The following is a 24690-nucleotide window of genomic DNA, read 5'->3' on the forward strand; positions in this document are numbered from 1 at the left end:
ATTATGGTAATAGCAAGATTACATATTTTATTTAAATGGTGGGAAATAATTCAGAAATTCGTAAAAGAAAACATTTTTGCTTGTTTCACCATTTTCCGATATTTGTAATCTTTTGTGTTTTTAGTGGAGGAAACTGTTTTGGAGGATTAATTTTTAAGTGGAGAGCTGCCATTTTTATTGCTAGCATTGAGCCGGCTCTTCCCAGCGCTGCTGCAGGTTTCTCCCTATGTATATCTATAAATCTGCAGCAGCGCTGGGAAGAGCCGGCCTGGGGCATTATCTCGTCTCTATAGTCTCATCCGATATGGTCAAAGTATATTGCAGTGGAATTGGGCAGCATGAACTGCCTGACAGGTTCCCTCTAAAGATCAATATAATATATATTATTATTTTTTTTTAATAGAGCAGAAAATGTCATAATCAAGCCCCTGGTTGTGGCCTGCTAGGGTATATGCAAAGGGGTTGTACTGATGATGAGACAACCCTATTAAAAAAATAAATATATATATATATACATTTTTAGGAACTCTAGGTGTGTAAAGGAGACCCACAGTTTTGCACTGGGGCCATATGTTTTTTGCTTTTACTAGACATTAGATAATGTTAATCACACTTAAAGGGTTCATCCAGGACTGTTTTTATTGGTACTGTGGGCCTAAAAACTAACAGTCAAGCAGTTGCTACCTACCTGCTTGTTATACCCGGTGTCAGCTCAGAGCAGTCACTGACCGCTCCTGGCGGCGATTCAGCTGCTCCATGCCAACAGAGCAGCTCTTCTTCTTCCGAGCTGCTCTGTTGACAGGGCATGCCTGCTGAATTCATGCTGATTGACAGCCAGCTTACAGCAGGTAGGCAGCGGGGAGCCGGCAGTCAATCAGCATGATGGCAGTCACACCCCATCTATAGAGTGGAAGTGCTCTGTTGACATGACCGCTCTGTGCCGGCATAGATCGGCGCCTTGCATAACAGACAGGATGGTAATAACTATCTGTATGCTAATTTTTAGGCCTATTGTGGAAAAAAAAATAGTCATGGATAAATAAAATTGGAGACCATTAGGAGAAAAAGCCTTATTTTAATGAAGCGATGCCTTGTCTAGAATAAAGTCTCACATGAGATGCTTGGCTTTTCCATTACACAGCTATAGGATCCTTTCGTCAGGATGTAGATTGTTATTGTAGTGGTATAGCTTGTGGATGTCTACGTCGTGGACCATTGCCCTAATGCACCCAACCATGCGACCTGTGAAAATGTAAAAGCCAGGAATAGCCCCAAAACGAAAAGTTTATATTGACCCCTTATTTCCTGGACAACGAGTTCATTCCAAGCCAACATTTCTTACATGGATTGATTTCCTGCCATTCATTTTACTTGGACTACTTCGTTACAGGGTTTTTTGTTTAGTCTTTTTATAACTTTATTTTCAGTCTTTTGGTTTATATCAGGAAAAACTGGGCGGCACAAAAAATGATGACAATTATTACTTGGCCTGGGCGGAAAGTAATGTTCTGATGCTCTAATCCTAGGGGATGCACGTCTCGCGGCTGTTCAACAGTGGCAACATATGCAGGGATTGCCTAACAAACAGGAACTCCCTGCATGTGATGCGGCTGTTATAAACAGCTGCGAGACATGCAGCTGCGCGGACTCGAACATAGTGTTCAAGCATGCAGAAGTCACTCGGATAGCACCCGAGCATTCTCAGATAACACCTTATCCCTGCACGCTCGCTCATCACTATTCTCCAGTTAAGTATGATTACACCAAACTTACATAGATTTTTGTTTTTTATTTAAGTGATGAAAAAAAATTCCAAAGTTTGTAAAAAAAATAAATAAATTATATTGCATAAAAAATGTTGTAATTTTCCGAGACCCTTAACGCTTTTATTTTTCCATCATTGGAGTTGTGTGAAGGCTTATTTTTTGCGTGGCAAGCAGATGGTTTTATTGATAAGATTTTGGAGAAGATGTAATATTTTGATCGCATCTTATTGTATTTTTTTAAAGAAATATGATGATGGAAAAACTTTAGTTCTGTCACCTTTCTTCCCTGGCGCCTGACGTCACACAGAGAGTGAGCTATCGACAAGCTAAAGAGACTTGGCGAGTAAACATCCTAGATGGGCAGTGGCTCGGGAAGTGCTCTGTTACACCCTGAGCTCTTAACACCTCATTTGCATAAAAATTATAAGACAGATTTCTCTGGAATTCATCAATAGATGCTGGATGTAAAAGTGTCTATGGAGTTACATTTCAAAGACCTACGTGCCCAAATATTAAGCTTGGTGGGGGTAACCTTACTGACAGCTTCTCTTTAATGCTGAAATTCCTGAAGCTTCATAGCATTGAATGGTTATAATCTCCGGTACTCTCAAGGCTATAGATAAAAGTCAGCCGAACCTGCTGATTTTGATTGGCCCAGTTTACCATCTGATGTCGGCGAAGGTAAGCATCAGGCAATGCCAAGCTTTCATGTATGTGAGTGTGTTGGGAGAGATGGCCAGGTTTTAGTTAACTCTCATAAACCTATCCCAGTAAGCTCTGAAAAACAAAGAGAAAATGGAAGCATGTCACTGTGGTGGTAAGCATTTTGACTCCTTTATTGTGAAAAGGTATTTCATGTGCCATACTATTGTTGCTATTTTTTAGAAATGCACTTTAATTTTGAAGCTCTGGACATGCTGATAAGGCAGGACTAGTCCGGCGGGGCGTCTCTACCCCCAGACTAGTTCCGCCACAGATCCACTAATCATACTGTGCTCGTTTCCATACATTACCGCTCATCTTGTAGGACCGCAAGCACACCGCCTGCATGTGGGAGATTTCCAGTTATCACGACAAGGAGTGTATCGAGGCTGTCAATCACGCAAAGAAAGGGGGAGACAGAAGCGCACAATAGGGTCTTATCCAATGATATAAACGTTTCACAGATATGGATCCACTCACCTGGTTCAGTTGTGTGGAACACAACAACCATAAGCACAAATGGGTAGGATCCGATGAACTGCAGCAATCAGCCGGTCACTAGAATTGCATATATAGGAAGGAGAGAAATCCGGCTTTCAGGATCGCGCTGTTCCAGTCCAAAGTTCACAAGGAGTTAATGCAAGGACCAAGCAGTGATTATAACGCGTAGAGTTTATGGAATAAAAAGAAAGTTATAATCACTGCTTGGTCCTTGGATTAACTCCTTGTGAACTTTGGACTGGAACAGCGCGATCCTGAAAGCCGGACTTCTCTCCTTCCTATATATGCAATCACGCAAAGAGACATGAGCTAAAGATCCGAACCATGACTAGTAAGGGAAAAGGCACGCCTGCCGGAATAGTCCTGAGTCGTTAGCATGTTCATTGCCAATCTAGTATATAATTACCTTGTAATGTCTTCACATCCTGTTCCATCCAGATGTGTCCTAATCCCAAAATTCTAAGCGGAAGTTCACTGACCGCCATATTGGGACACCCAAGTGATGGTATCTCAATATGGAAACTGCTGGTGGTACCAACCTATTGCGCGGTACCACCAGTGGAACACCGTCGCATCACACACACACTGTATACACGGTACGCACCACACACAAAGACACACTGTATATGCCGTACGCACCAGACACACACACCACGCAGACGCACACACTGTATACGCCGTACGCACCACACACTGTATACGCCGTATGCACCAAAATGTTACCTTTACCTACTTTGCTTTCATTTTATCACAGGGGGAGGGGTGACTGCACATAGGAAAGAGGACACACAGGGGGGAGACAGCTCAAACAAGAGAACACATGAGGGAAGAAGACAGCACAATGGTGGAGAAAGTGAAAGCACACAAGGAGGAGAGCACATGGGGTACACAGGTCAAAGAAGAGATGACATGAAAGGGGAAGACAGCAGATGGGGAAGAGAGAAAGCGCACAGGGGTGGGGGAGACAGCTCAAACGGGACAGCACAGTTAGGAGAGAGACAGCAGACAAGGGGGATAGCACATGGGGTAGACAGGTCAAAGAAGAGAGCACAGACGAGAGAAGTCAGCACATTGGGAAAGAGAGAGTGGATAGGTGGGTGAGCACATGGCGGGAGAGATTATCAGTGCTGCAAAGCCTGCCTCCATCGTGACATTACTGCCCTCGGGCCTCCATCTAGTATAATATATTTGCCATAATATTGTTGCATTTATAATAGATACCTAGAAAATATTATGGCAAATTAAATGCCTATTCAGAATAGAGGAATTGGCATGCACACAGATATAGTGGGGACAGTCATGGAACTGGAGAGGTTCTCTCTAATGACCTTTTATGGGATTTTCCAGGCTTTGATATACATGGTCTAACCCTACACAAGAATCAGTTCTAGAAAATGCTCATCCTGTTTCTATGGATTCTGTAATTTTACATACATTTTTTACTCTGCATTTTCAAAAACAAACAGAAAAATCATTAAAAAAAGTTCAGCTTTCAAACAAACTGAAATGACATTTTTGAAACATCTGTAGGCTGCAGTTTTTATGATTTTCATGGACTTGTGAAATGTTTTTATGGATCATGAATCTTTGTTGCCTCTGGTTTTATATCCTCCTGAGACATCACAGACAAGGTAAATAAAACTTGGCAAGAGACATTAGAACTTGTAAACCGAACCCTGTATTCCCGTCCGTGGACGTTTCTCTGGCGAGATGTTGGCTGATGAGTAACTTGCTCCTGTAACGACTGTGCTTAAACATCCAGCATAGGATGGGAATTTCATATTACTAGATGCTGTAAAAAGGTTTTAGATGTGACACAATATATTTAGTGCAGTTAATGACTAGCACAATGTTTGCTCTTATATGGCGCTCCTGTTCTGTCATGCATTTATATTCTTGGGAACGTAATCACACTTTTCATGATATGCGATGATACTTTTCATGTGTAAACAGGCTGTAGGATCGCCTCACCAGCTAAAGTCCAGCCAGGCTAATTTACCGGCTGAACTTTGAAGTCTTCCTGTTCCCTACTGTATACACAAAAGAGGCGGCCATTGTATGAAATGAAGCAATGAGAGTCAATAGTCAATGTTGTTTCTGAAGCTAAAATTGAAGTTCTTTACTTTTACAGTGGTTCTATGCTGTAGGTTTTCTTCTGGTCTAGTTTGTCCTCAAATGATAGGCATTGGAAGACGACTGTCTTGGACACGACGTTACCCAAAAAGCCCAACACAATCCTGTGCCGTGGAGTGCTTTCCTAGCTACAGTCAACCACTAGTAAGAGGCCAATAAACTTTCCAAGCTAGGTGGCCAGGTGGTTGGTTAAAGGAGGCACCGCTGTACCTTTAAAGGGAATCTGTCACCTACTTTTTCGACTATAAGATGCGGCCACCACCATCAGGGGCTTATCTACAGCATTCTGTAATGCTGTAGCTAAGCCCCCAATATAACCTGAAAGAGAAGAAAAACAAGTTATATTATACTCACCCAGGGGCAGTCAGGGTCCGATGGGTGTCGCGGTCCGGCGCCTCCCATCTTCTAGCGATGACATCCTCTTCTTTGCTTCCCATCACGGCTCTGGCGCAGGCACACTGCTCTGCCCTCTTGAGGGCAGAGCAGAGTACTGCAGTGCACAGGCACCGGGAAAGATCACCTCCCAAATAAGCGAAGCGTGCGTTGGGGCAGAGGGACTCCATCGCTTGTGCAGCGGGCAGTGCCTTGGATGACAGGTGTAATCATCTCTTTTACTTTAAACTGTTTCTCATATGGATTCGGGTATGTGTGTTATTAGCAGCCTGTGAGCATAATGTGAGTTGATTCTGTCATCTGAATAGCATACTTGTTATTGGTCTTGGGTGGCAATAGACGTTTAGTGGTTTGACAATGCATATTTATATAGCGCTAAGCTAATTACCATATGTAATTTTTCTTGTTGTTCTTTCGCCATTATTGTAATTATTGTATGCTCATTATATGAATTTTTCAGCGCTGTCCGGGCACTATTGTGCACAGCCTTGATTGTAGGTCCCTCTTTTTAATGCATCCCTTTTTGTATATATTGCTGGTTCTATTATTTCAATAAAATGTACATCTTTTTATGAAAGCAATATATTCTTCTTGTTGTTTCCATGTGAAATTGATTGGCAACTTAGTAGACGAGAGGAGGCACCAGGTAGATACAACAATTTACTTATTGGATTAGCAATACGGAACTAAAACAGAGATACTGAATATGACAAATCACAAAAGGACAATATTTACAGAGTATTTGACAAGCAATTATGTAACAGAGGTATATGAGTCAGTATGCAACAAGAAAATCCAGAATTGGCTCTAAGTCTACTGTCCAACCTAGTTCTAGTGGGGGTCAAATCCAGTATTTGTTAGGTACAGTCTCTAGACGTTTCTGTGGCTTTCTGGACCTTGACGAGGGCCGCTGCTCCATCTCACTAGCTGCACGTTCTTCTTACAAAGTCTATCAATGCACTGTGGGCCGCTCTAGTGTCAGCTGGACCATATCTGGTCTGCAGCCCTCCCCCTGCCCACGCCTGGTACCGAAAGTCCATGCTGAAAGTGGCAGCCAGTCTTACACGTCTTCTTCGTTCACTGGCCCAGGCTGAAGTCTCTAGCCAGGTATTCCCAGGGCCTCATCAGTGACTAAAATAGCCAGAAGAGTACTTTTGACTAACAAAAGATTGACTGTCACTTCCAAACAGAAACCAGGTGTGCAGGTGCAAACTAAGAGTATCCACCTCCATATATAACTAACTAGAAAAGTACTTTCAAACTCTCTTTCTTGATGCCAGCCGGTCAAGGAAGGGGCAGAATATTAGACTGGTGGCTGCCAATCAGTTGCCCATCCCAGTGGCTGGGATGGTGTGGAAGACCGTTCGGATGTCCAGGCTTGGCTGGTACCCATGGCTGCAGCCTACTATCTCGGCTGCTGGAGCTGCAGCGAGAGCATCTGCCACCTCTCCAGGTACCAAATCACCTCCCGTTTTTGCGCGTTGACCTTCTATGACGAAGGCTGGTTTTGTCACTGTCATCTGATCGGCACACTGCCTAATTCTATCCCCTCTGAAACTATTCTTCAAAATAGGTCCGCAGGGTTTTGTTAAAGTCTGGAGGACGCAGAGCTTTCAACACTTTGCCTCCTATGCTCCGTTCTCCTACACCCGCTGCCCTGGAGTGACAGGTTTCCCCCCATAAAAGCATGCAGGGAGAAAACTGTCAGTGGGGAGCAGCCATCAGAGACCCATCTGTCCAACTATATTCTTGTGCGACTCCGTCCCCTGGCGGCTTTTAAAAGTTTTTTTCTGAAACGCTGCAGCATTTTAGAGTCAAACATGTTTGGCTGAAGTCATGCAGCTAGTGTCTGATACATGATGCCCCTGGATTGGGCAACATGTGTCAGCTGTCCGGTCCCCTTGAGGCATTATTGGCGGGATGGTCTAACAGTTGATGAGTATGGGCCAAAATGATGCTGCGGCGGCAGAGAAGGAACTGCTGAATTTCAACACCTGATCCTTTTGTTCTCTGTGGACATAAGCACTGTCCTAGAGAACACAGGAGCCAGGAGAGACAGCCGTTGGCCAAATGATCATTCGACTGACAGCTCTGTAGTGTGATTGGGGGCCTTTAGGCAGAAGAAGGAACCTTTCTGCCCCATAAAAGTATCACCAGGATATAAATGGCACATGGTATGTGGGAGGCCCTGCTGTAGAGTTCACCCTGGCGTACTGGAGCTTGGTACTCTGTGCAGCTCGCTGTTTAGCTCCCATTTATTTATGTCACCATGTCAGAGACCCAGATTACGCTAGGTGACTTCCCTATGAGTCCTTGTTCTTGATTGCCCACATAGCGCTTGAATTCTGTTTCTTTCTCTATGGTCCTTGGCCTACCTACAATCTGAATGTCTAAAGAAAGTCCAACTTAGGACTAAAACTTTACTTTTTCTGTGTTTTGCATTTAGTACACCACATATTCTTGAACATTAAATAAGTTCAGATTTTCTTATTACTATTGGAAGACGAGCTAGGCTCATTCCCAAGCACCAGGTTCAGAAGGAGTGTCATGGATTCCCATGTCCATTCCAGGGTGACTGTGCCCGCTACTGCAGCTCAGCACTTTGAAGTGAAGGTGGCTAACCATGGATAAGGTGCGGTACCGGCACTATCATATGGACATTACTCCACAAAGCTCTGCTGTGAAGTAACCACTGTGGTCCATCCAAGGATAGGCTGTCAATGTAATATTCTGGAATGTCTTGGAGACCTTTATTGCCCTTTTTTTGTGCTTGATAGCAGGAAAATGCATTCATGTTATCATAATCTCTATTCCAGTAACTAGGTCCTAAATCTTTCCCTGTTCCTTTTGTGTTTTTTTTCTTCTTGGTAAAGTCCAGATCTGGAAATGGTACATCAAATTCTTGTTTCTCATTTCTGTTTTTCAGAGCGGAACGATGAAAGAATCCGAGCAGAGCAAGATTCCAGCACAACGACCTCCACCCCAAGGTTGTTTGCAGTACATTCTCGACTGTAATGGCGTTTCAGTAGGACCAAAACAAGTCCAGGCTGTGTGAGGGGTTGATGAAGAGGGGTTCTAGCCAAAAAAAAAGAAAAAACATAAAAAAAAACAAATGTTGTGCAGTATTTGCCATGTTTCAGTGCTGACCTGGACTGTGTTTTTCTATGCAGTGTCACCTCCTTCTGTCTAGTCCTTCCCTCTCTGTGTCCTCGCCTGTGACTCTATCTTCTCTTTTCTCTGTTTAACTTGTGATTCAGAGCTGATGTTACCAGTATACCCAGAATTGTGCCTCTTTCAAGTCTAACCTGACTGTTTATGATACCTGTTTTTTTTTTACGTATTGTGCGGAATAATACCGACTAACTCGAGTTTCAATCCTCAGACTTTCCATCAAGCGTGTATGTGTGTGTGATGGCGTGTGAACACTTGACTTCGAGATTACTCGGTTACTTGCATGAAACGATGACGGAGATTAATGAGTTTAAATCCAGGTTTATCTGGGCTGTTGAATTTCGGGGGCTACTCTCTTTTTTTTTTTTTTTTTTTTTTTGTAATTTTATAGATTTTTGCTGTCATTGTTAGCATGAGTAGACTTAGTAAACATGGACTTTAGTACTGTCTGTTCCGTGGTTCCATAAAATGACATACTCATGCGGAGGTGTGCAGTCGGTACTTTTTAAGCATTCTCGTGTAAGTGTGATTTGCACGCCATATTGATAGGCCACTAGTGCAATATTTGTGACAAAGTGTGATATGTAGTCCACCTATTCTGTCCTGGCTTTTGTGGCTACCTAAGAACACAGAGCGAGTGATTATAGAAATCTTAAGTTAGATCTATGGAATCGTGACTTCTGCAGATCGCCTTCCTTCGCAACCTACTTGCTTATTCTTTATACTGTGTTCTTGTCGTCAGTCTGGGATGTAAATATTACCGTACACAGAAGCTCGGAGAGTGTTTCTCGGCTTCTTCTTCTGCTACATGTATCTCTCAATAGCCATATCGTGTGATGTGACTCTCGCATTGATTTATAGCTTAGCACTACCCAAAGAGGCAATAGGCAATCATGCTGTGCTTAAAGGGTTATGGGTAGAACGGTTATTGCCTTCATTCTTACGTTGATCCAAAGATCACAATCCGTTCGGGTCAGCTAACTATGGGCACGGATAGATCCCCCCCTATAGTGAGATGTCGGAGGACGTGTACAGATTAGAAAAGATGGTGATATATTTATACTTTATATTTGTGAACCCTCTGTCTTCTCAATTAGATATATAAGGTGTAATATTGAGCTTTATCCTGTTAGTATGGATGGTCCTTCATCGGTTTTAGTTCTTTGGTTCGACATAGTCTCCACAACGCGCGTTTTCGGTTTACTTGTTGAATTCTTTATGACGTATGTTCCATTTGTCCGTTAGTCACCACTGATTATTGCAAAATATCTGCAGAAACTGAAGGACTTGTTCTTACTGGCAGAGGTGCTTTAATAAGGCTCATGACACCACGGATGGTTGGTTAGAGGATAGGTTCCAAGGCGAACCTCACCCGGTTTTGAGTAGACCGTCACCAGTGTGACATTCTGACTTTCTTTAGTCTTCTAATTCTGCTTTTTTTTTTTTTTTAGATGGAATGCATTTAAATATGATAAAAATATTTGCAGGACCTTGGTCCAGCGGCCACTTTGCTAGTTTGTGGTCTCTAAACCAGAGCTTTTGCCATTGCCTCCTGCCTGGCCGGAAAACCCGTAGCAACTTCTAGATCTGAGGTGACATTGGCATTGCGGTGTGATGTACGCATGACATTGTGCCGGGCCTACTAATCAGAAGAGGCACCAGCAGATAGGTGACAGTTGCACAGATTTTTGACTTGGGCGCAGTACCAGGGTCCTTCAAATGTTTTGATCATCTCTTATCAAATTAGTTGTAAAAGCATAAATGATTTTGTCCATAAACAGCATCACTCTTGTCCATGGGCTGTATTTAGTACTAAGTCAGCGCCATCTAAGAATTTAAATCGTGATTGCTCTTTGAAGGCAGATTTACACAATTAGATTGACCTGACAAGAGTGGCACTGTTTCTGGAAAAAAAAAAAAGCAACCATGTTTTTTTTTTTAATTTCTTACATCTCTCTTAACCAAGACCCGTTATTTGTAATAAATATATCATGTTTAGACCTGAAGTAAATATTGCTGTTCTCTTGAATTAGCGGTTGTTTATTTTTGGTTCCTGCACCTTTCCATTCCTGAGATACGGCCTCTCTTTGCTGCGTATAAATCTAGTATCTTAGACAACTGGGTGTGGTCCTCAAGAATGTGCCTACAAAGAGCTGAAGACCACGCCCACTCGGAACCTAAACTTGATTCACATACCGGAAAGAGAGAGGCCATGTCGCGGGAACGGAGAGACGAAAGAGCTAAAGAAAAACTATTCCACATTCAGGAGAACAGCGGCATTTACATCAAGTGACGTGTCCTCTCTAATGAAATAATTCACATTAAACAAACAGTCCCATCTGCAGGCAGCATGTTGTGAAACAGTAGGAACAGAGAAGATTAGTTTATACGGTAATTTTGTGGGAATAGAATCGGCCATTTTTTTTTCATTTCAATTCTTTGTCACTCTAGGTGTAGGAGTCCAGTGGGCGGTCTTATATAGGATTTGACTATTTCTTGTGCGAGTATTCATACAGAGATGGCCATCAGTTATTAGAAACACTTATTAGACGGCTAAGCTCAGAATGAACATGGATTGAAATGAGTAAAATGTAGGTTGTCGTAAATCTTTTCCTGTAACATACCGCTCACAAATCGGACTGCATGTTCAATGTGACAGGTTTCCTTTAAATCTTAGCATGAGTTTTAATAATAATTTATTTTTTCAGTTTATTATTATGGAACTATAAAGTGCTTTTCTTACTACTTTCACTAACTCTGTGTCACAAGTGTCGTGTTGGTCATGTTCCCGTTCCCATGCAGAGTCTTCCCTATACCAACGTGTATCCTTTCTCTTATGTGTGTTTGTATTTACTCTGCCCCCCAAAAATGCCCATGTGTCCGGAATAGCTTATCCAAGGGCTCCTATCATTGACCGACAGTAGACATCATTTATCATGACAGACTATTAAGTCCGTTGCACTTTAACGACTGTGGAAGCGTTCACTACTGAATACGAGGAAGAAATGGCAATGGGGGCTTGAGGAATACAATTGTACAGCAATGATCACGTTTTTGTCATTTTGACTCTGAAGTGCAGCTAAAATAGTGATTGTAGGTTCACAACGGCCTTACTGGCTTCTAGTTTATTACCTGTCACTTACATTGGTTGTCTAAAAGTAGAACCATATGAACATTGGTCCTAATTGGTGCATGCAGTTATGTGTGGGTCCCACCGCTTGAGCCTCTAGTCATTCTGTTTGCACAGTTTGGCAGCAGGAAAGTGTGTTAAGAGAATTTGTCTGTAAGATCAGCCCCCCAAATTATGTATATACATGGGCATGCAGGTCTCTGAAGTATAAATCCATCAACACCTTTTCTATCGTCTATCTGATGCTGCATTTCCAAATAATTAGCATTTTAATTTAGAGGCATATGAGGCGTGAAGCGCTCTAGGCGTGCCAGAGCACTTATTGAACCTTTGGCTCACCAAGTTGTTTTGCCAGCCAGAACCAGCCTCTTTAGCTTGATTGACAGCTCACTGCCTGTGTGCCACCATCCTAGGAAATCAGACAGTGAGATATCAGTCAAGCTAAAGAAGGCTGAGAGAAACAATCTGGAGAGGTATAGACTTAGGAAGTGCTCTGACATGCCGCCGAGCACTTAATGCCTCATTAGCATATAAATGAAAATGCTAAATACATGGGAATGCAGCAGCAGCAGATAGAAGATATAAAGGTGTCTGTGGATTTGCAATTCCAAGACCTATACGCAGTTTGGGAGAATTGATCTTACTCTTAGATTCCCTTTAAGCCAACACAGGTAGCCAAGGGATTAAATCCTGTTTCTACAATACACAAAGATGTTAAATGCCGCTAGTAACATTTGAGATTACTATATATTTTTGGCATGTAAGCATGTTTCGGTGCAATGTTGTGGGAAACGGGTCAGTTGTCTTAAAATGTAGATTTTATGTATTTATTATTTTTCTTTTTTTTTTTTCTTGTTTGTTAGACTTTTTTCTTTTTTTTTTTTTGTACAAAGCCAGATATGTGGCACAGAGTACATGATGGATGTTTGACTGCAGTGATTTATGTGAAAATTCTTGTACAGCTTAATGTGTAATAAAGGAAATAACATCTGCCTTCAGTGTATGGTTTTTGGGTCCAAACAATCTAATTATTATCGTTTTATAGCAAACGGAATATCTATTGTAATACATCTGACTCCACGACAGATTGACAACCAGCTCCCGGTGTTTGCTTTCATGTAATTATGGTGCATATTACTTCTACATGGTTCGCTAAAGGAGGAAATACATAGTACGGAGTCGCAGGGACTCTGCCTGCTTCCATTTAGCTTCTCTACTCCTGGCTCAGTTGCCTTGACCTGTAGAAAATTGAAAGGTGAATTGACCTCATAAAGGTCCCCAGTGTTTTCAGTAGGAATAAAAAGTGATAAAAAAAAATCAGATTTTATTAAGGACAATATTTTTTTGCGTGATAGAGACAGATTCTGTGTAATGTTTCATGCTGGATCATTTATCTTGTTGACAGGGTTTCCGAAAAAAAAATCAGTGCCCGTTTTTTCCATCTGGCCGGACATTTTGTTGATGGAAGGAATTGCCATTAGCCATTAATTTCCACATTTTTTTTTAAAGGTCTCCCTGGTACTGTTTTTAAAGAGTAAATGCAGTTTGAAACATACTGAGTGTTTTCTAAAAAATTAAGTCAAAAATTTTGATAGGTAGTAATCAGGGTGTTGAGACCCCAACCAATTGCTAAATTGAAGGGTAGGAAACCCAACACGGTGCTGTTCTTCTCCAAAAATGAAGCCCGGCACAATAGAATATTCAATATATGGTCATTATTTTGCATTCCAAAACCAGGAATGGTCGAAGGAATAGTGGTCATGTGAAGGTACTGCATATCAACGCCCTATTGATTTGATCAATATACAGTCAACTCCACAACTGAGCAGTTCCCCAACGCCGTGAACAGCTGATCGGCGGAGGAGCCAGGTGTTGCACCCCCCCACTGATCAGGCATTGATGAGTTATCCTAAGGAACGGCCATCAATGTTAAATTCCCGACAATCCCTTAATGGGTTTTTTCCCCCATTTCATTTGAATGGGTGAAAAACGCTGCAAAAACTCAAAATTTGGAAAAAAAAAATGTTCTTATGTTTCAAATCTGTAAGGAAAAAATAAGCAGCGTGTCCATGAGACTCAAAATTCTCGGTAATTTTACTCTTATTGCAAAACGGGGCTTTTTTTTTCCACGGGGGGAAAAACTCATCGTGTGAACAGCCTTTACAAAGTCCATCTCCAGTCTCAGAAGAGAGCAACAATGGACGCATATGCTCTTCTGGTTTAACAATCTCAGTCTCCGCTCTCCCGCCACTCAAAAACTCTGCTATCATAGCTAACTTTTGTTTTTGCTTTTTTTTTTGCAGAAAGGAACTGATTTACTGTAATATACTAAGGGTAGAAGAAACATTTCCAAAAGTTTTTTTGGGCCAATATCTAAAATTAGCTATTTATTCCAAAATGTAGATTTTTGTTTTCTCTGAAATATTCCCACAGATATGGTTGAGTAGTGGAGAGTAAAACAAAATTTTGAAAAAAAAAAATCAATTTTATCCAATGAACTTCGCCCCCCCAAGAACAGACATTGGAGGGGTCAGACTGGGCACGTACAGATTACATTGTCAGTAGATTCTGCCATTAAAAAGGATTGTCCACCTTTTTGGGGTATTTTTTTGTTCTTTAATGCGTGTATTTGTGGCTATAAATCATTTATGCTATTGGCTCTATTGTTAACTCAATGCTTCCTTTCCTTTGTAGCAAAAATATTGCTTATGTTAAAACCCTCATTATGTCATATTATATTTTGGTTTAAATAATTTTTGCAATAATTCTAAATATATGTTCATGTCATTCTATAATCGCCATTACATTTAAAGTAGCCAAATTTGAAATCAGTAAAGAAATAGATCATTTGATACGTACAGTGAACACGGGCAATTGTATTCCTCATCTTCCATGCATGATTCATTTTATAGACTGTCATTGTAAATCATGAAACTTTTTATAATAAGACAAGGTTATACCCAAATAGTGCAAACCATAACAAGGTTTTTGTCAAATGGTGGTGCCATGATGACGAGTCAGGTAATATTGTGTTGGCTATGGAGTTGAGAGGGCATCACTGATAATGGAGATTGCAAAAGTAGAATGTAGCACTTGATAATTGGAGTCAGAAATTAAACATATTGGCAGACTTTAATGGAAAAACGTATATATGCTGTACAAGAGATAGGTAGAGTATACCTATGCCCTGCACGGTCATTGGCGACACTTGCCTTTACACGATCGGAGCTTCCCTGTATGGAGATTAGACACTTGACCCAGAATTGCAGCATAAAGTCAAGCGAGTGTTTCTTGGGTCAGATTTAGTGTCAATAAACATTAGAATAGGAAAACCAAGCGATTCCATGGGCATGGTCGTTGGAGCAAGACTATCCAGAGGCCAGTATCTGAAAGCTGCCAACCCTGTTGGGTTCCCTCGTGCAATGCTGTTAAGAGTACAGTGTGATCAGTGCTGAGAAATGTATCATCGAGGAAGAACATCCAGAGAAAGAGAATCTTCTAGACAAACAACTTTTTAAGGAACATCAAATTATTGATTATATCAGAGTTTACCGGCCTAAGAGTCACTTTAGCGAGTGTCTTGTAGCTGGAAACCTACTATTTTCTTCACCTAAGTGAAGAAAAAAGTTCTAAAGTATGTGGTCTAACACAAGTTCAGTGTGAAAGGAAAAGGGTCCCAACAAAATTCTACCCAACAATCTGGAACTGAAGGCCACATCAATGTCAGGGAGTTGGATTCGTGGCCTTCCTTTGCCATGGGAAAACCAATCTAATGCACAGTTTTATCTTCCATTTGAGTTGCTATGTCAGTGTCTACATCCCTTTGATGGGGGAACAGCCTTTGATAGTGGATGAGAAACCTGAAGGCTAACTTCACCCCTCACCTCCAGAAGGGACATCTCAACAGGGCAATGTATCTTTAAAGACCTGTATGACAACAAAATATGGACAGTAAATATACAGTAACAAAAAAAAAAAAAAAAGATTAGTGGTGTGAATATGGCCCAGACATCCAACTGGAACGTTGAAAAAAATCCACACATTGGCTTAGCCAGAAGACCAAGACTCAAAAGAGTGAAAGTAATATGCATGCAAGAGTACCGTAACACAAGAAGATTATCACACCCAGAAATTTCTCTAACCACAGGGTCACTGCTTTTTGGGGACTTGGCATCTCAGGCATTCAACCTATGACTTTGATTAAGACCTATAGGTAGCCATTGGGCCAACCTATGTAAAGCAAGAAGCTTCTACACCCTGTGTGAAATGTACCCATCCATAACCAATGGCCCCTGACAATTGTTAGGAACTACTCTTGATCTTAGCCCAAAGGCCGAGATGTTGGACACTCACCAATATTAATCATGATGACCTGGACCCAGAGCTGATTTTCTTGGAAGGTTAAAAACCCTCATGTGCCTTTGTAGATTTCAATAAGACATTGATTTTATTGGGGAGATAGTTGTATATCTATTGTGATTTTACATTCAAATCCGCTCTTCAATAAGATTTACTCTGAAGCACTTGCATCTCCTAATGATTATAGTGGAGCGGTAGCCATTTGCATGAACTTTTGAGAAAGTTCAGGTGTGCCGTACCCTAAAGAAGGTCTTACAATAATGGATATCTGTCAGGGCGCTCGCAAAAATGGCTAAAACAGCTTTCATCTTCTAGGATTTAGTGTTTTGCTAAATAGCTGGAATGCAGCCATTGTTTCTCTTTGGTTGAGTTTTGCAATTGTTTTATGTTTAAAAGGAACATTTTCTACTGTCAGCTTGTGAAACTACGGCATTGGCCTCAGGCCAGATTATGTCAGAAACTGCATTTCACATAGAATAGCTATTATATTTTATTTCCAAGAGAAAACCGCTGCTGTCACCCATGCCTAATTCAAGACGGAGCTATTCAATGCAATTATACGGACTGCATATTCGAAACGGCTTGAAATCTGCAAGTAAAATATAAGCAGTATGTGCAAGAGATTTTAGAAATCGTGTTCACTTTGCTGGGACAGAAAAACGCAGGGAAAAACGTGACAAGAACACAATGTGTGACCGTATCCTAAGATCTCTGATCGTGTCTGGTGTCTCCTTCCTTCTTTACCAGTATCTGCCAAACTACTCCATTTTCTCCTCAGGGGAACCAAACTACTTCTTCACGCTTTTTACTTTGTACCACACCACGGTTGTGTTTGTGCCAAATCACTCATTCTTTGGGCTTGTGCACATGATCATCTTATAAATCTGTCCGAGTGTGATCCATCAAAACAGTGGATCACACTCGGACCAATGTTGTGCTATGGGGCTATGCACATGTGCAAGGAAAAAATAGCAGCATGCCTGAGTTTGATCCAATATTCGGATGGCCCTTAGTCACCCAAGACAATAAGTATGTGGAAAACATTGGTCTGCACTCGGATGACATCAGTGCAGTCGGATTTCCATGGAATGACGCAATGGAGAAGATGGAGACCATTTTTCTTCCATCTTCTCATCCAAATGAATCGTAGCACACTACACTCACAGTGTGGACAAACTCTAGTGAGTTTGATCAGAGTATGACTTGCATAATTGACCCAATTCTCTCGGATGCAAGACTATTCATTGGTGGTACCGTAGCCTTCCAAACATTTACTTACTAAGGAGACTTTTTTCCAATGTCTTCTTTGTACCAGACCTATCTTTTCAATCCTATGCTATATACAAGTCCACCCTTTCCAATTCCTCCTGCTCTAAAGTTCTGGTATAAACTTTCAAGATATATTTCTATGTCAGGCCAAGACTTTCGTAGATAGAATCATAGAATCATAGAATAGAATCGTAGAGTTGGAAGGGACCTCCTGGGCCATCTGGTCCAACCCCCTGCTCAAAGCAGGATTCGCTAAATCATCCCAGTCAGATGTCTGTCCAGCCTCTGTTTGAAGACTTCCATTGAAGGAGAACTCACCACTTCTCGTGGCAGCCTGTTCCACTCATTGATCACTCTAACTGTCAAAAAGTTTTTTCTAATATCTAATCTGTGTCTCCTCCCATTCAGTTTCATCCCATTGCATCACACCTGTACATCACAACTTCTTTTGTTCCTCTTTTGCCAGTCCTCTCCTTCCTCTCCTCTAATCTGTGTCCAGGGCATATCGAAAACAATTCAGTGTTAAAATATGGAATTATAGAGGGAATTTGGACAATGCAAGAACTTTCAGCACCATATCTGAGGTGTATGTGAAAGAGACAGATCAGGTTCAACATTTAGGCTTGGGCTGGACATCGACTTTGACAGCGGTACAGGTCGCGTGGTCAAGGATCACTTTGTGCTGGTGCCATGATGAAGCGTAATACAGGTGAATGGGGTCACCATGCAACCCACACGATTCTGCGATCAAGGCAAGCAAATGGTTCCGTCTTCTTCTGACTCACTTGTGTCGACGTCGCCATTCAGCCACAGCCCTAGGTTTAGGATGTTATGATACTACCTTACATTACTTGACTACTAGCTGTCTGTGGTAGCTGGAGAACCTCTATAGGTGGCAGTTTGCCGTGAACATACCAGATTACCAAGTTGGCACCACACTGCAGCTTTTACAAATTTGTGCCTTGTAGGCTAAAGTTTTACACCATGAAACATTTGGCTACTGTATGTTATGGTATAAAATATCAAGGAATGCATTACAAATAACGGCGGTAAGTTGTCACCAAATTATGAGTATAATATAGAAATGGTTGGTTTTTTTCTGTATTTTATTAACGTGTTATCTACATTTTTAGTAAAATTCTTTAGATGTTGTGCTAAGAATAGTCCTAAAGAGTAAACTAATGGCATCCTACTAATTTGTCAGATACTAACATTTCTGGATTATACCGGCACTGGGGGAAACTAGTTTTCTTAAATAGCAGAATCAGCAGCAGATTGCTCAGACCACATGGAAACGCTTGATAGTGGTCACAATGTTCTGCTAAAGTAAGGAAGAAGAAAAACTTCACGTATTGCCTTTTCTCAGATCTGCTGATCCGGTTACTAATACATTTCACAATTCTGTACTAAATATATATGAACTGCCTGCAAATATGAGATGTCAGCCTGGGTCATGGTATAAAATTAATTCTGGCAATCATTTGATTCATACATCATGAGTGATAGTATATTCTGTATTATCTAACCACAAATACCTCTGGAAGACCTTATGACTTAATACAGACCTACTAAAATTATACTCAAATTACAGAGGGAGCAGAGATGAACTTTACATTTAACTTTTCCTTTTGTGGCCAGTGATATAATCTGTAAATCCTCAGATATCACATCAAATCACACGATAAACTGGGCCAAGTGGTAATCTTTATTCCATCTCGTGAAGCAACCATGACCATATGTATTGCTCTCAACTGCTTTAATTGTCATGTACTATGTAGGGTTGGAAGGAGATGCCTTCAAGCTCTTTGACCTCACAATGCGACACCTATGACCAATGTGCAAACCAATGTAATTCATGAGACAGATACAGTTAATAAATATATTTATCGGGTTGCTAAAATATTCATTCTAAGATACATTTTATCTATGGCAGTGGAAACGGTAGACCTTTGGTGCCTTTATGTGCAATCCAATCAATTCTTCCTTCCATTCAGAACATGCCAACGAGCCTCTCCAAAAGCAAAAATGTATAAGACATTATACAGTCATTCTGTATGTAAAAAGCCCAATGGTAGACGTCTGATCGGCTGTAAGATTAAAATCACTGACAGATGAAGTCAATAATGATTATGTTCCCAATATGCACTGGTTAGTACATATGAAAAGTGATACAAAGAAGGCCAAATGGTCAACCAGCAACAGACACCTACGACTAACTTATGCTCATTGATACCAAAGACTAGCCCAGCTGGTAAAATGCCATTTAGAAGTTTTATTACTTAATGGCCTTCGTCTCGAACTCGAGCCATGGTGACAGTAGGAAGATCTTGTGCAAGTCTACATAGGTCCACCCGGGTTTTTTCTGCCGTTATCCTGATAGTATCAAGCCATTGGGTTGCTGGTCTTCCTCTTCACCTTGTTCCTTCTATTCTTGCAACCATGATGTCCTTCTCCAGTGATTGCTCTCTTTGAAGGTACAGTAGCATAAATTGCTGAAAAGCTTAATACTGGCCAAAATACATAGGTGTCAAGTAGAGATGGTTTGAGGGAATCTGCTCCATTGGTAAGGTCAGAGGTCTCTGGTCGTGAGCTCTGCATATTTCGTACCTTTCGGGATCCCCAGCATAATGCGATCATTACAATGTAACGGAAGTTAAGGGATTCGCAGAGCTCATACTACCTGCCAGAGACTACTGACCTGACCTTGCAAATTGATCCACCCATGTTTAGTGTCAAGACAATGCATTGCCAATTGCTGTACGAGTGCCTATTCCAACCACTGTCCACCTCTTAAAGTGCTTACAAGAGGCCTGTGAGTCTCAGAACTGGACCATGGAGCAATGGAAGAAGGTGGCGTAATGAATCACACATCATGTGTGTGCTTTCCTGAGAAAAAGTTGGGACCAGTCTGCAGTATGAGTACCGAAGACATGAAACCAGAGGCAGTGGCATTTTTCATCTGGGATTACATGGCCTTCATGTTGATGCCACTTCGATCACCTACCTAAATCTTGCACAGACCAAATGGTAGTTGTCTCTGTTACCAAGATAACGCAATCTAACACACTCCAAAACTTGTCCATGAATGGTTTAAGAAGTATGACAGACTTCAGGGTGATTACTCTAAATTCCCCAGACCTCAATCCATCTGTGTGCTGTGCTAGAAAAAACCTTCAATCCAAAGAGGCCTTGTATCACAACTTAAAGTACTTAAGGCATGACAAAACGTTTTATTTATCTTTGAACGAGTTTGTCCAGCATGGAAAGTTTTAAAACTTTGAAAATCACTTTATTAAAGAATTTGTCTTCATTCCGGTAAAAAACATTGCATGCAAGTGACCGCAAAACCCCCAATTTTTCCCAGTCTGTTAGCCTGAGTACATCTGCATTGAAAACAGAACATACTCATTTGGAGTACAGATGATGGCAGTGATGATTCAGTATTTGTCCCCTCTAAGTGTTCTACTTGTTAGAACAATATCCTGCAGCAGCTTAACCCTACTCTATGACAAAGGGCTTCAACCAGAAACGCGAAAGAGGAAAAGTGATTTTCCTATGTTTTAGTTGGATGTAACAAAAACTGGATTTTAACATTTTCTATGCCAATCCATATTTTTTTTTTCCATCACTGCCATCATATGTACTCCAATTGAGCACATTCTGATATCAGTGCAGGTGAATAGAACAGGGAGAATGAAAGATTTTGAAGCCACTTAGGTTAATTTTATTTACAGTAATGAAGACAAATCCCCTAATAAAGTGATTTAAAGTGTTTTGTAACTTTCCCTACTGGACAAAATGATTAATAAAAAAAAGAAAACAAATGTAATTATTCTTTAAACGATCTGCTGCTAATATCTAGATCCCATTAAATACTCTCTGCGACCTCTTCCAGTGCTGTAAAATGTTCTTGAGAACAATGTCAAATGGTGTTGGAATTACAGCGATTGCTGAACAAGTCCTGGATGTATTATGATCTGCTCATCAACATGTGGTCTGAACAATCCAAAGCTCATTGTGAGGACTTAGGCATTCTAAGTCAATCCAGAAATGACAAAGAATGGACATTTTCTTTACAGAATTGTAATATATCAGTATGTTAAAAAAACAAAACAAAATGATATTGTCTTGCCAGAGAGCGTGATTGTTTTATACTTTACTTGGACTTTAACCTCTTTCATCTAGCGATAATTTAATTGAAGCTTTTACTGCTCTTTACAACACAGCTCTGTATTTATATCCGGCAATAACCATTTCCCCGAGTCATATCAAAATATCCATTATCTCTAGGACTCTTCTATGCTTGCAAGAGCTTACATTATATAATGTGGAGGCATACAGGTCTATTTCACTGTTAGAAAGTCAATGGTTGGTGAGTAGTGATTAGAGTTGTGCGAATTTGTTCGGATTTGGTCGCCGAGTCTGAATTTGCCATATTCGTGCCATGTTGGTACCCTATTCGTGCTGAACGTGTGTTTGTTGATCGGTTCCGAACAAATTCGGTAATTTCTACTCCCATTGATTCTAATGACGTTCCACGAATGTTGCAAAAACAATATCCACCGCCGATCGTATTCGGAACCAAATCTGAATAAAGTTGCTCAACTCTAGTAGTGATGAGCGAGCGTCCTGGGATAAGGTGTTATGTGAGCATGCGTGTGTGCTAACCGACTGTCTTCGGCATGCTCGAACACTATGTTCAAGTAGCCGCGGCTGCATGTCTCGGTTTACTGTTCGACAGCTGCAACACATACAGGGATTTCCTAACAAACAGCCAATCCTTGCATGTGTTGTGGCTGTCGAACTGCCGCTAGAAATGTAGGCGCGGGGACTTGGACATAGTAATCAAGCACGCCGAAGATAATCTAATGCACGACCATGCTCGGATATCACCTTGTCCGAGCATGCTCGCTCATCACTATTGGTGAGATCAGGAAAAGCGGTAAGGTGGCGTGCCAGGGATAATGTACCGGCAGGACAACACCAATAACACCTTTTTATTCCAGACTGTTATATTGTGCAGCAGTATGAAATAAAAGGCTGTTTTATCTGCTCCCTAATGATTGCATCACGTTTGCATGGCTAGCATTTGCTCCGCACTGTAAAAGGTAGTGGGTGAGATCAGAGTTGTTGTAGAAGCCATTAATGCTTTAACCATGTGAAGTTTTTCTTGTGCTAAACCTAGGGTGCCCAGCGCAACCCCAAGGATTACTTATTGATCAGCCTCCACAAAGTGTGGACCAGCAAAAGCTTCCTGGTCAAGACCTGTTTCCAGAGAATGAACCGCCAGGGCCGTCCATCGCTACAGGTCCACAGCCACTTTCTGTAGAACAGGCATTACCTCCTGTGAGCAGTGTGGAATCGTCACCCAGGCATCAGATGGACCCACCTCAAAAAACCCAACCCCACCCACAGCTGAAGTAAGACTGTAGTGAATATATTTATACCTATAATGGCTTTGGTAAATGAATATATGTCTTAAATACACCAGAAGGGCCAGTTACAGCAAGAACATAATACTAGACTCTGTTCTCTGCATCGGAGGCTCCGTCACAGATTCCGTCACTTATGACGGAAAGAAATTGGGCAGCTTGCAGCACAATTTTTCCAGTCAAACCAAAGGGCACTAACAAAAGTGTTTGCAGAATGACTGAAATCTATCCCCCATCCACACAACATAGATCATTTCCTGATTGCTGGGGGTCCAATTACAGGGAGTGCTGCTGATCCCGAAGAAGGGTTCTGCTTGAATGCTATCTGTTAGCACCACACCAGGTCCCTGCTCTGACAGGCATGGTCTCCGGTGAGTCAGTTCACTCACTCACGCTGCAGTTGGTTCCTCTCTTCCTCATGCTCCGCATGCTCCCAGCAGCACTTCCAGCCGGGTCTCTAGCCATGTCCTAAGGGCACGCGCGTGCACGCTCCCGCCTTCTTAAAGGGCCAGCATGTGCACTTGCTATTTCCTCTCCAGCCAATGGTTATGAGACATTGTGTATATATTGCTTCCTCTCCACTGGGGAGGTGCCTAAGCAACCTTCCTGTTTACAGTCTATGTTGTGAAAGGTCGCAAACCAGCGCAAGTCCTGTTTGCTGCACTCTTAAATTCAAATCCTGCTTGCTGCACTCAGAGGCAAATCCTGCTTGCTGCACTCGGATGCAAGTCCTGCTTGCTGCGCTCTTGTGTAATTCCTGCCTGCTGCACTCAGATATGAACTTGGTCAGCTGCACTCTGATACAAGCTCTACCTGCTGCTCCATCCAGTCTTTTTTCTGGGTCCAGCTGCTGCATGATCGTTGGTCTGTCCTGTAATGGCGCCTGACGTGCATCGGGAGCCAAGTCTAACCTCACCATCAGAGGCTCTAGTGAACAGTCCGGTGCTAGCCTAGTCACGCCCCTCCAGGCACTCTGTGGTCCGTGGCGCAGTGGTTCCACAAACCATGTCCATGACACTATCTGGTGCTCCCATTCAGATTGAATGGAGAAGAGGTACACATGTTCAACGTCAGTGCCTTTCAGACAAGGCTCTTCAGAGCTTCGTTCTCGGGATCACTGGGGTGCCAGCAGTCAAACCCCCAGCGATCAGGAAGCTTTCCTCATCCTATAGATAGAGAATAACTTCCAATCTTGTTGCAGACCCTTAAGTCAATGAGGTCCACTGGGCGCCAGTGGCGTCCACTATGCAACAGAAACCACAACTCAAGTGGTGAACATAACAGAAGTTGATCTCAGAGAGCCTACTCTTATCAAACTCTGATCGGAGTCCAATTTTCTCGGATGGTGAGAATAATGTCGTCTGCACCTGCCCTTACTAAAAGAGGCATGTCAGTAATAAAAAAGGCTGGTCTGTTAAGAAAAAGCAAAAGTGTTATCCGGACCTAACAATCCAATTTTCTCTTCACAAGATTAATTCAAATGATTAGAACATCTTTTATGCATCGATCTGCAGATTCAGCATCAGCCCTATACAGATAGTAAGACTTCATCATTTTCCTTAATTAGAAGTCATCTTTGTCTCCTACACCTGATGACACATTATGTAACAGTGCAAAAAGATCTTTCCTCATTTTGCAATCAGCCGTAAGTGCTTGTATTATTAGAAACACTTCCTATCACGTGAGCGCATTGTGGTTATTGTTGGGAGGTGTCACGAAAAAAAGAAGGAAATCCTTGGGTGATTAGTCACATTCCTCCCACGTTTGCACTGTATCTCTCCTGGCTTGTAGTAACTGAAGTAGTATCTCACTCCAGCCATTACCTACTGTAAAG

General features: G+C 41.7%; 1 protein-coding gene across 2 annotated transcripts in view; it reads left to right on the forward strand.

Annotated features, from left to right (window-relative positions):
* Positions 1 to 24690, forward strand: part of SYN2 (synapsin II) — a 434838-nt gene that overhangs the window by 389460 nt on the left and 20688 nt on the right. Inside the window, exons 11-12 of one of the 2 annotated variants that reach the window (XM_073574250.1) lie at positions 8422 to 8482; positions 22610 to 22844. In XM_073574250.1, coding sequence (XP_073430351.1) covers positions 8422 to 8482; positions 22610 to 22844 — 296 coding nt within the window. The remainder of the gene's footprint in view (positions 1 to 8421; positions 8483 to 22609; positions 22845 to 24690) is intronic. The other variant, XM_073574251.1, reaches the window with a different exon arrangement.

Source organism: Dendrobates tinctorius, unplaced genomic scaffold (assembly GCF_039654945.1).
Source record: "Dendrobates tinctorius isolate UK_male_01 unplaced genomic scaffold, ASM3965494v1 ptg000038l, whole genome shotgun sequence".
In the NCBI taxonomy this organism is placed as follows: domain Eukaryota; kingdom Metazoa; phylum Chordata; class Amphibia; order Anura; family Dendrobatidae; genus Dendrobates; species Dendrobates tinctorius.